We start from the raw sequence: 12,382 nt of genomic DNA on the forward strand, positions 1-12,382 counted from the left end.
TCTGACTGGAATAAAGAGGTTATGTTCCCACTGGAGAGTCGTAGGAGTAAGCAGCTGGAAAGGTGAGATGGGGGCCAATCAAAGGACAAATTCCTTTCATTGATTGTGTAGGCAAAGGGAGGCGACATATCAGTTTTTAGGATCATTTTAGAGTCAGACAAGCTTAGAGCCAAATCCACGCTCCCCCTCTTATTGGCTGGGTGACCTCAAGACAAAGTACTCAACCTGGCTAAAACCTTGGTTTATTCATCTGCAAAATAGAGCTGATAACATCTCCCTCGTAGATGTGTGGTTTCTATAAGATCCTGTATGAGAAGCCGCAGCAAAGTGCCCTGTGGAAAAAGAGTTTCTGAGGAGGAAAGCAAGGAATAAAAGTGGGGTTGTGGAGAGGCTGATCTCTGGCAGTTGCGTGCAGAAGAGATAGAATCAGAAGAGACCAGAAACGGGACCAGTTTCATTGTTTCCCCCAAGAGGCAAGGGGGTGGAAGCTGTCAGGCTAGGAAGGAGGGGACATATCTATACGTGGGTTCTCGGCAATTTCTTTCCTGTTGTGGAATTTTGTTTAGCTTCAGGGTTGTGTAACCTAATCATAGACTTTTTTCTTTTGTTTTGAACAGGATGCCAGCGATCCATAGGCCTTTCCAATGGGAAAGCTAAGGTGTGCAATTACAGTGGGTGGTATTACTGCAGCAGCTGCCACGTGGACGACAGTTTTCTCATCCCAGCACGCATAGTCCACAACTGGGATACTTCAAAATATAAGGTAGGTACAGAAACTGAGTTCGCTTCATAATAGCAATTTGGATGTTCAAAGGTTGTCACATGGCTTACAAAGATAACAACATAAGAATTGGAAGCAAACTTGGTTAGGCAGTCTCATAAAAGCTACAGGATCTTTTCCGACTTTATACTCGATGGCGTTATCTCCCTCCCTTCTACGGGAGATTACTAGGACTCATGTGCTGACGATTCCCACTTTTCTCTCCAGTTCCACTTTTGCCCCTGAAGGTGAGATTTGTGGAATTAATTGACTAATGGACATCTCCACTTTAGTTTTCAACCTAGTTGTCTTTGAGATACGTGAATCGGTGAGCTACATTGTATAGCTTTTCCACCCTTGCATAAGCCAGGTAATAGAATTTGGCAAGTCAAGGAATCGAACCCCGCCCTGGAGTAGTGGTACTCTAGGCTTAGGACTCTTTTATGGTCTTGTGTCCTGCCACATAACAGAGAATTCTGGTACCTGATCTGACGACAGCTGCTCTGATCCTTCTGCCAGATATTGTTACATCTGCCTTAAATGAACCTTCCATGCAAGGTGCTGTCTACAAAAACAGGTTGGATGACTGTTCTAATACTGCCTTGCTAATCGATGTCTAAGACTTGCTCTCATTGTAACTGTATCACCTGGGAGCGAGCTAGGCAGAGAAGGGACCTATAGCTATCACCTGTCTGTAATCTTGGAAGTCTAAAATGAACATGAAAAGTATGAGTGGTTTACGTCCCCGGGTAGCTCTGTCCCCTGTTCTACCCAGTAACCGTCCCCATCTTCAGTGTCTTCAAGACGCCCATTCCAGTCCTTTTCAGCATATGACCTTGCCTCCTACTTCAAGGAGAAAACTGAAGCTACGAGATTTGACTATGAATACCTACAAATCTACCTGTATTTGTATCTGTCCTTTCTGCTTCCCTTCCTAGCTTGGGAGGAAGAAGAGCCCTTTCTCTTGTTTAGAGACCATCCTTCCACGTCTACTCCAGATATTTTTATCCATCTGTGGAATCCCTGCTCATTTTTCCAGAGCTGATAGAAGTGTGTCCTCTTTGGTGGAATCTTCTCTAATGTTCCCACCCTCCCCATCTGCTGCATTGCTCGCTTTCCTCCATGGCACCACCATGTCACGTGTGGGTCTCTAGAATTGCATTTATTTAGGGTTTAATAACAGGAGCTTGTTGTTACACAGGCATTTGGCCAAATCCTACCTCCACTTCTAATTAGGTATTTGATTTGGGGGGTCAAATTACTTGAACTTCCGGGAGCTTCAGTTTCTTAATCTGTACAATGGGTTCTGCCTGGGTTCAAGTCGTAGCTTTGTCATTTATTAGCTGTCTAACCTGAGTCAGTTATTTAGTCTCTCTGTGTTTCAGTTTCCTCATCGGTAAAATGAAGACAATAGTAATTTGTACAGTTGCTGCTGGTGAAATGGGTTAATGTAGGTGAAATGTTTAAAACAGTGCCTCGCATGGTGTGGGCCAAATAAGCATTTGTTCTTATTATAATTCATATGTTTACCTCCAAGAGTGGTATGAATGGCACTCTTCAAATGACTGTGATAAGCACTAAAGAATGGAAGTTATTGTCATAATTTTTATTATTCTCACGTTTATATAACAGCCGGCTGCTTATCTGTCTTCTCTCTGAAGGTGAGCTCCCTGGGCACAGGGAACCTCTCTTACCACAGTTCCTGGCACATAGTCTAGGTGAGAGGATTGTATATTACATGAAAGAATGAAGGCTGTCCTGTGGGCGCCTATACTCAGGACACCCCAGGTTGGCTTTATCACACTCGCCCAATGTCCCCCCGGTACCCGTGGTTCCAGCCATCACTCCTGCAGTGCTGGAGACGTGCTGTACACTTCCCTCTGCCACACCTGCCCTGCGTAATCAGGTAGCAGAAATCAGCTGTGGAGATTTAGCTCTTGAGAGCGTGCTCTCCACCGCACCTGCAGTCCCACCACTCTAACTCGAACTTGCAGCATCACCCACCTGCACGAATTCAGTGGCTTCCTGGCCATGCTTCCTACCTTCACGTTTTGCCCCAACAGTATTCCAAAAAAGTTCTAGTTTGCCCCAAGAATACTTCAAAAAAATCCTAATCTCACCTTGGGTGAATTTCGTACCCTCCTGAGTCTCAGTTTCTTCACATTCAGAATGGAGATAATGACAATATCACCTACTTCCTAAGGTTGCTGTCTGCTTAAATGAATGATTCACAGAAAGCACCTAGTGCATGTCTGGCACATAATAAGTGCTCAACTGAAGCAGGCTTTTACCATGATTGTACATAAGATAAACACAAATCTGTTAGCTTGACATAAAGACCTTTTGTAGTCTCAAGCCCCTGCCTTTCTAGCCTCTTCAACCACTACACGCCCACCCCCGTGAGTCTCTCCAGTAAGATCTCACCCCTTTCTCCTCAGTCCTGCCACGCTATTTCACACCTCTCGTCTTCCACTTGCCCTCATTCAGCATGGCAAATCCTAAACCCAGCTTAAACCTCACTTCCTCTCCTGATTCTTCCCTTCCCCTCTAAGAGACAGAGTTATCATTCTCTCCTCTGCATCTTGTACTTGACACTCTGAATATAGGCTATAAATATATTTGCTATGTGTGTATTAGATAAAAACTTATTCAGAGGGAAAGAACACTAGTTGAATTTAGTTTAGACAGTTTAGATTAATCTGCTTGGGGCAGGGCTTTGACAGCTAAGAGAGGTGTGGAGAGAGCAAGTGAGTGAGGCTGTCCTAGCCCCGTGATCACTGAGGGCTTAGGCTGGTGGCACCTGCCAACAAAGTGCATGCCAGTCAGTGGAGCTAAAGCAGAAAAGGTGTCACTGAAGGAGGAAAATGAAAAATTCATGCATGGTTTATGAAATGGAGGCGGCAATCCAGATCCGTTAGCAATGAGCTGTAAGGCCCTCCCCAACCATCAGTTTCTCCATCACTGACACTGGCAGTCTTTCTGGGAAGCAGAAATTTTGCTGTGGTGGCCATTCAAATGACACAGTTTGAATTTGAGAGGATAGGTAACTAATTGAAGATATCAGGTACCCTCATTCCATCCATGTTACACATGAGGAAAATCTCCTTTGTCAGACCATACCTTCCCAGGATCTCAGTGGACCAGGGAAGATTTTAAAGCCAAAACAGAGCTGGTCGATTTTATCTGGATCATCTCTTACCGGCATTAAGTAACTATATTCCTTTTAGTGCAGAGTCTGTCTGTCTTTGCTCAGATGCAGGATTTAACTTAATGTTCCTAATTGTGAGGATCAATTCAGACCTATCAGTTTCCAAGACCAGACATCATTCTGTTAGATCTGCCTGCTCTCCCTAATAGCAAGTACGTGACTGGCTTGGCTCTCCATTTAAAAGAGTGAAAAAATGGTTTTGCAGAGCAGGATGAAATCTGTCATCTTAAGCGCTTCCTTATCTGCCCTCTGGAGTAATAATAATCCTAATTATTTTTAAAGCAGGATTTCATCTATTTTCCAGGATTGCAAATTGAATTGAGCTCTAGGATTACCCAGCAGCTAAACCCTATCCTCAAACTCTGTGGCCATTTTCTAATGAAATTCTCTTTGAAGATAACTTCCCCCTAACCCCCCACCACAACCACTGAAAAAACCCCAAGCCTGACAAAGAGGTGGTAAGGAACTCAAACTTAGCTCTTCCTAAATAGTTCCCCTCCATTGTGCTTTTAAAAAATATTTTCGTATCCTCGCCTGAATATTCACATTCCATTTAGCTAGGGGTTTTCCGTGTTACATAAACCATTTCCTATCTCTCTATCTTGAGAGGCATTCAAGGCAAGCTCTGTTGCCCTTGCAGAGGCTGGGGAGTCGCAGGCTGGTGGGAAAAACCACTTGTTCAGAGTCATTTGGAGATTTTGAGAACAATTTGTAATTAAACTTAAGATCTCCTAATTCCTCCTCTGTTAGCCCACAGTGCTAACAGAAGTAGCATAGTTGAGATTGATTTCATTAAGATTTCGCCATGATTTTTCACATTAGCATTGGGAAGAAATCCTGGAAGGAAATCTTGTACCAAAACAATGAGTGGCTATTTGACCTTGGTAAGATTAGGGGTGATAATTTTTTTTTTCCCTTTCTCGATTTTTATTCTCCAAATTTTCAGTAATGTGACTGTACTATTTTTATTATTTTATAAATTTTAACTGTCACTTAGTTCCATATAGTCTATTTAAGAAAATAAGCACTAGAAACTCACCACTAATGCCGCAGAAATATAATTGTAAATATGATCATTCTGTGATAGGTAACTTTTGTGTGGTTTGATGTGGTGTGGGAGGCTATTTTTCAATAGATTACCATCCCCTGCTACACTTTTACTTTTGTTGTAATATACACAAATTTATACTCACAAATTTATAATATACTTCCACAAATTTCAAGTTTCAAAAAGTACAAAGGGCATATACACGTAGATAATCTCCCTCCCACGTCTTTCTCCCACCCATCTGTTTTTCTTCCCACAGGCAACCAAATTACTCCTTTCTTATGTACCCTCCCAGAGAGAATTTTCCATGCATGTGATTTTTACACAAAAATGGCAATAGGCGATATAGTATACGTGCTGCTCTTGGAGAACTTTTCATTTGGATCATAAAACTCTTCCTTGGGCTTTTTTTTTTTTTTATAGCCACTCCGTATTCCATCATGAATTTTACACACACACACACACACACACACACACACACCAGTTTATCCAACCTATCCTTTCCTTGATGGATGTTAAGAGTTTTCTAATCTTTTGCTATTATAGACAGTGATTCAATGAATAACTTTATACATCATTGTAAACATAAGTTCTGTTGTTCATAAGTGAGACTATCTGCAGGTAACTTCCTAGATGTAGGTACGTACATTTCTGAGTTTGATGGAGATTGCCAAATTGCCCTCAGTCGGGTTGTATGCTATCCTATTCCTTATATCTTCTTGCAGCCACCTTTTTCCCCTGAGTACCAGCTGTCACTTCTGTTGTCACTGTGCTGCCTCTAGCTGCCCTTCGCCTTTTCTACTTCATTACCTCTAAATTTGTTGTGAATTTAGAAACAAATAACCAAGCTGTTAGAAGTGTGTTTTAAGTCATAGCCAGAGTACTGTCAAGTACTCATTCATTTGTTCGGCAAGTATTTATTGAAGCCATTGTGCTCACCATTCATAGGCATTGGGACTAGTGTCTTCCTCCTGAATTCTTTGTGAGGGAGAGAGACAGTAAACAGATACACAGATAAGTGACTTCTAGATAAATAAAGTGTTACTGAACTTTAGTTTGTGTTTCAGAGTTAAAATCAAATGGGAACCACACCAGTGTACTGCCTAATTACATTATAGGTCAATCTCCATTTGTAGCCTACTTGCTTTCTATTTGAACAGGGGCAGGGATCACTTCTTTGAAAGAGTGAAGAGCAGATAGTTTATGGCAGAGTTATTAAAAAATAAAAAGAACTGTAAATGGAGACAGTGCTGGAAAGCACAGAGCAGAGAACCCAGAGATCTGAGTTTTGGTTCTAATTCTGCCGCAAAATAACCTCAGATAAGTCACTTAAGCTCTTTGGACTGAATTTTCTCTTCTACTAACTACAGCTAATGGACTAGTTCAGCATTTCTCAAAGTGTGTTCCATGGAGCATTAACAAGTTCCGTACGTGTTAGTAGGTGTCACTCACAATTCCACAGGGGGACCACAGCTAGGCCAGCTTTATGATTGTAACAGGGCCCCTCCAGGAGGATGCAGCCCTGGGAGCTCACAGCTTGGCAAGAGGATGAAGCGAGTTAGAGAAAGATGCCCTTTCCTCCAGTTGGTGGTCAGGGGCCCGGACTGGATTTCATCTCCCACCCCCCACACCCCACATACAGCCTATACAACATTAAATAGCTGCCGTGTCTGTAGTCTAATAAGTTTGGGAAAGAGCTGGAGTAAGCAGGTTTTCTCTAATACAAGGTGTCCCCGAGCTTTAATATGCAAACATGCTGCACTTTGAATCACCCAGAGAAGAATGTGGCGTGTGGCATATTTCTTGTTGGACCTCAGAACATCTTTTGTGTAGAATTAGTATGCCTTGGAACACAGTTTGAGAAAAACTGAACTAGATTATCTGCCCCAGTTCTTGTCAAGATTATGTTCTCATCTGTTTTATTCTGATACATTTTCCTCCTTTAACAAATACACAAGTTCTCACCACCACCACCACCACCACCACCACCGCCACCGCGGTATATCCAAGTTGCCGGCTATGGTTAGCACTCCCTTTGCTCCATTACTTTCCTAGTCAGGGCTGTTTTTGTGAGGAACATACCAGGAAACCCTTCCAGAACCTCTTATTATTACATAAACCTGAACGGTCAAGAACTTTGTTTCTAAGAGGTGTCTGTTACCAGCATAAATCTATACCAACGATGCTGAATACTCAAATCAAATGACAAATATGTTTGTTTATTCATACAAATACAGATGTATACATGTGTATAAATCATATGTAGCTGATTTGGACATTATTATTAGTTTTTGGCTAATTATAGTCCAATCGTGCTCTTTTGTCCAACACTTCATGAGTGAGAGGCAGGGAAGAGACCTATTTCCACCTGGACTTCCTCTTTCTTAGCTCTCAAGTCATATAGACTTCAGGGCTGGGAAGAGAGAACCAGTTCACAAACTGCAACAAACCCACAGTCACAGAGCTGGGTTCTTAGAGCTTAAACTATTCTGTTTATAAGATCAAAGCACTAGGGAAAGAATTTAGTTTATATTAATATTATTAATAAACATTAAATATTATTTAGTAAAATAGTAATAGGTCGATAGGTAAATAAACTATTAACCCTGCAAAAATGTTTAATGTGAATGGATTGCGATCATGGAAAAGAATGCCAACCAAAACCACTCATTTTTTTTTTTTTTTAAAAGAGTGCTGGGCTCAGGCATCTGCTCCTCTGAGCTGAGTTTTCATGTATATCAGAAACAGCACCCAGGCTTTTCATAATTCGCTTGGCAAGAAGTAGGACAGTAGCTCTTCGCTCTTAGGTGGAATATATCTGATGTTTACATATAATTCGTAATATTTATAGTAACAAGAAAGAGACTTCTCATGGAAACTTTATCACCTACGATTACCATTGGCTTCCTTCTCTAAGTAACTGTATATATTTTTAAACATATCCTTTTTTAAAAAGCTTTTAAATTACAGTTGAGTTTGAAGGTGGAATCCTCATACCAGCATGGAGGGCCATTTAGAACTTAGGAAATCAGTGGGAATACAGTGCTCTATTTTGCAAAAATAACATTTCATGCTGAATTTTGAGTTCTCTCAAAAATTTCCTCACCGGTGTCTAAGTGGTTGATCCTCAACAACAGGCATATGCTAAGCCTGGCTGCCAAAAATGGCTCAGCGTGGCTGGGATTTGTTCACCTATTCAGGCAGCCGTGGTCACAATATGCTCTGTATTCTTAATACTGGCTACTAACGCTGTGAAGCAGTGCCTTAGATGTTGTTGAAGCTAGCTGTTTTTGTCTTTAGTAATTTCAGTTGATGAACGCTGATGTCAGTGGCTGCTGTCCCGTTTGTTTTACTGCTTTTACTGTCTCTGTAGAATACTTTTTTCCCCCCTTTTTGGGCTTAAGTGCCACCTGAAGAGAGAAGCCTTTTAAGGCCTGGGAGACTGGCCAGTGCCCTTTGTCCTTCTGTTCACCTACTAAAAGGTAGCATTGTTAACCCAATTCAGCAGTGCCCTAACTCAGTATAAACACTGCTCAAGAGAGCCAGAAAGACTAATTGAATCGTACAATACATCATTTTTCAGCAACAGTTTTAAGTGGATTGTACTTCATTTCCCAGAACACCATCCGGTTTTTCCTTGTTTAAGATATTTTAATGTAGCAAATGTTGAACCATGAAAAAGACAGTATTCGAACCCAATTCTGCCTTTCCCCACTGAACCGTGAGCTACATGCGGACAGGGCCATGCCTGTTTTATTCTCCACTGAACACCAAATGCCTGCTACAGGCTCTGGCATGTACCTGTGTCTCTATGTCTCAAAGGGAGGCATTATTTAGCCCTTCCAACGGCTGTTTCCAGTCTGGTAAAATAGTCAAAGGTTTTGGCGAACTCTAGGTGCTTTGTGAGCTGGATTTGCAGAGACTGTAAACTTCATTATCTCTAACTCTAACTCTCCAGGACCCCCAAAGGATCACACAACACAACAGATACCTCAAAATTTGTTTATGAGAAAAAAAGTGAGACTTCTATTAGAAAAAAAAATACTGATGCATTTTTGCATCTCTATAAGGAACAAACTTTTGTATGAGTTTTACAATAAAAGAAAATGACAATACTGAACTTCATAAACATGTGGGGTTTTTTGTTTGTTAGTTTAAGGAGGGCACAGCTCACAGTGGCCCATGTGGAGGTGGAACCGGCAATGTTGGTGTTATTAGCATCACACTCTAACCAACTGAGCTAACCGGCCACCCTTAAACATGTGTTTTTAATCAACATACACTAGCCATATATTTAGGTATCACATGTACATACGGATGGGTTTTCATGGCTGTGTCTGCTTGTTGTGCTCTCCTCTGTCCCATCCTTGCCCACCAAGTGAATTTCTATTTATCTACCTCGAGCCAGTGTCTCCTGTTTTACCAGGCCTGCCCGTCTTCTAGCTCCTTTCCTCCAGCACAGTTGGTTTCTTCTTCCTTTAAGCTACCCGTGGACCTCATCCATATTTCTTTTGTGGTAGATGACAGGCTATGTGCTACATGTGTGTTTTTGTTTTAAATATTTGTCTGTTATACTAAACAGTGAATCCCTTGAAGGTAGGGACTGTATCCTATTTAACTTCATTAATAAGCTTCTAGCGTAGAGTGCGAAACCGTGGATTTTCAATTTTATTTTTAATAAGCAAATTTACTCCTAGGACTAGAGAGGTTTTGGTGGAAACCTTGTGGAGAGGTTTTACGTTCCCTAAATAGAAACTGAGCCAACTCTTATGTATCACTAGCCAATCCATGTCTCAGTATCAGTGAACTGGTATGTAAAGATTCTCCAAAATACCCACGTGATATACACTATTTAAGCAACTCCCTCTGTCTCTTGGATGCATTGTGTTTCTGCTATTTATTTCTATTGATGACAATGACATTTTATAAGCAACTTTCATAGTCTCATCATTTACTGCCAGAGGTGGATATAGCATTAGATGAAGTCTAATAAGAACAACTCCTTCCTGCTCACTAAAGTGTGTTTGAACCTGTTTTGTATTGTAATTATTCTGCATATAATATTCACTTTTTTCCTTTTTAAAAAATATCCTTTTATACCTTTTGAATTTTGTACTATGTGCATGGCTTACCTATTTTTTCTGAAAGTGGCTACTTATAAAAAATGTTATAGGAGATACATACATATAGGTACATATATATGTAGTCTTTAAGTTCATGAATTCTTTTCTTTTTATTTTGAAATAATTACAGATTCACAGAAAGTTGCATAGATAGTACAGAGTGTACTATCTATGCAACTCTATATACCCCCACCCGGGTTCCCCAGTTGGTTACATCTTAAATAACTATAGTATAATGTAAAAAAAATTGACATTGGTTTACTGGGTCTGCATAGTTCTGTGTCATTTCATCACAGGTGTAGATTCATGTTATCATGTAATCAGGAAACAGAATTAATGAATTCATTTGATGCCAAGATTACTTTTACAGTTGAGTTTCTGGAAGAAAGAGAAGCCAAAATTGATATTTTTTTAAATTATGGGCTTTTCCATGTGGCTGTGTTCAGACAAGAATATGACTTTGATATGTAAACTCTGGTTCCTAGTTTGAGGAGGTGTGGAAAGCCGGAGGATTCACCAGAACTGATGGAGGATGTCTTTTTGCAGGTGTCTAAGCAGGCCAAAGAGTTTCTGGAGTACGTGTATGAAGAGCCGCTGATTGATATCCAGCAGGACAATCCCATGCTGTACCGACACGCCGAGCCGCTGGCCACCGTGGTCCGGCTGCGGCAGCGGCTCAAATCGCTGCGAGCCTATTTGTTCAGCTGCCGGGCAGCAGTGGCGGAGGATTTGCGCCGCAGGTAAGAGTCTTAACTGTCCAATGGCTCCAGTTTGCTTTTCTTTCCTGCCCTGAGAGGGTGGTTACATGATTTCCAAGGGCCTTTCCAATGTAGACCGTCTCAAATTCTGTGGTTCTCCCTCTGGGCTCATCTTTGCCTGTTTCCTCCGAGGTCCTCTATCAGGTTGAGACAAGCTAAATGGAAACAATATCTCAGCATAACTGCAGGCTTTTAACCCATAGACCAAGTTCCCAAGACAGTAAAGACGTCTCTTCCCTCTAGGTTGCGGTAATAATCGTGGCAATGTTTTTATTGACCACTTCTGTGGTGTTTTACCCTTTTCCCAATTTCAGTTCCCAATTTCAGTTCCTATTTATCATCAGTAAAAATAAGCATGTTTGAAATATTTCAAACTTAAAAGCCTTTTTCAGTGGGAAATAATAACTAGATGGTTATTCAAATCTTATTTTCTATAGAGAAACAACTGTGGTAAGTGATGCAGGCTCTAGAGCTGGGATTAAAATGCCCAGGCCCAGGATTCTGCCTTTTCATATTACCATTGGTACGGGCGGCCTTTTTATAGCTTAGTTATCTCAGAAGTCATAGAACACACAAGTCCATACCAGGCTCAGATCCTCAAAATAAAACTGAAGTGAAAATGTGCCTGCGCTCATCAAATTCCTTCTTTTACAGTTAGATTTTATTGGCATTTAAATTCTCGCTCTTGGCATATATGAACTAGCTTATACTTGAAATAATTGTTGATGGTGTTCATAAGTCCCTAAAATACCTTTTAATATTTTTTTTGTTTTAATAGAAATGACCAAAAACATACATTAGTCATGGATTTTGGAGATAAGCCTACATGTATAAGAACCTTTGGAAAGAATTAAAGTGATATAGTTTGCTATTTGAGATCCAAAGAAACTGATATAACCCCAGGCATCTAAAGAAGACATTTTTTAAAAGAACTAAATGTAGATAGTGAAGAATACATAATATCTAGACAAGCTCTCATAAAATAATAATGAAAAGGCAGCTGCCATAAAGCAAAATACTTCTCCATGGTAGTCATTCTATTACCTAGTTGTTTTTCAGAAAGCACTAGAAAATGGTCAGGATTTATATTCTTATACAGCCTAGGCAAATCTTAATTTTAAAAGATCAGGGCTTTCCCTGAAAGGCAGTAGAATTACATGTCTCAAATTAATTTATCAACTAAACTAGATTATGAGATTTTTAATGTTCAAAATATGTTTGTTCTATTATTTTCAGTATCTTTTGGCTTTGCTCAAAGCTGGTTTCTCTTGTGCTATATTTTTAGATGATATAAAAATCTACACATGGCAATCATGTTAGATACCTTTCTGAAATACTGTTTTGCTTTGGTCAAACATGCCAAATCAGGGCACACATTTAGAAATTAAATAGGAGTTGCTCCCTTCATATGGGTGACTAAGAATCCCTATGCTGTCCCCGCAGTCTGGTGGTTTACCACCACATACTGCGCCTATGGCCAGACCA

General features: G+C 40.6%; 1 protein-coding gene across 3 annotated transcripts in view; it reads left to right on the forward strand.

Moving 5' to 3' along the window:
- The window catches only part of PLEKHM3 (pleckstrin homology domain containing M3), a 169,210-nt gene that overhangs the window by 61,829 nt on the left and 94,999 nt on the right, over positions 1 to 12,382 (forward strand). For all 3 annotated transcript variants that reach the window (XM_033112230.1, XM_033112231.1, XM_033112232.1), the window contains exons 4-5: positions 618 to 763; positions 10,686 to 10,879. In XM_033112230.1, the coding sequence (XP_032968121.1) occupies positions 618 to 763; positions 10,686 to 10,879 (340 nt within the window). The remainder of the gene's footprint in view (positions 1 to 617; positions 764 to 10,685; positions 10,880 to 12,382) is intronic.

The sequence above is a fragment of the Rhinolophus ferrumequinum genome, chromosome 8, assembly GCF_004115265.2.
Source record: "Rhinolophus ferrumequinum isolate MPI-CBG mRhiFer1 chromosome 8, mRhiFer1_v1.p, whole genome shotgun sequence".
Lineage (NCBI taxonomy): Eukaryota > Metazoa > Chordata > Mammalia > Chiroptera > Rhinolophidae > Rhinolophus > Rhinolophus ferrumequinum.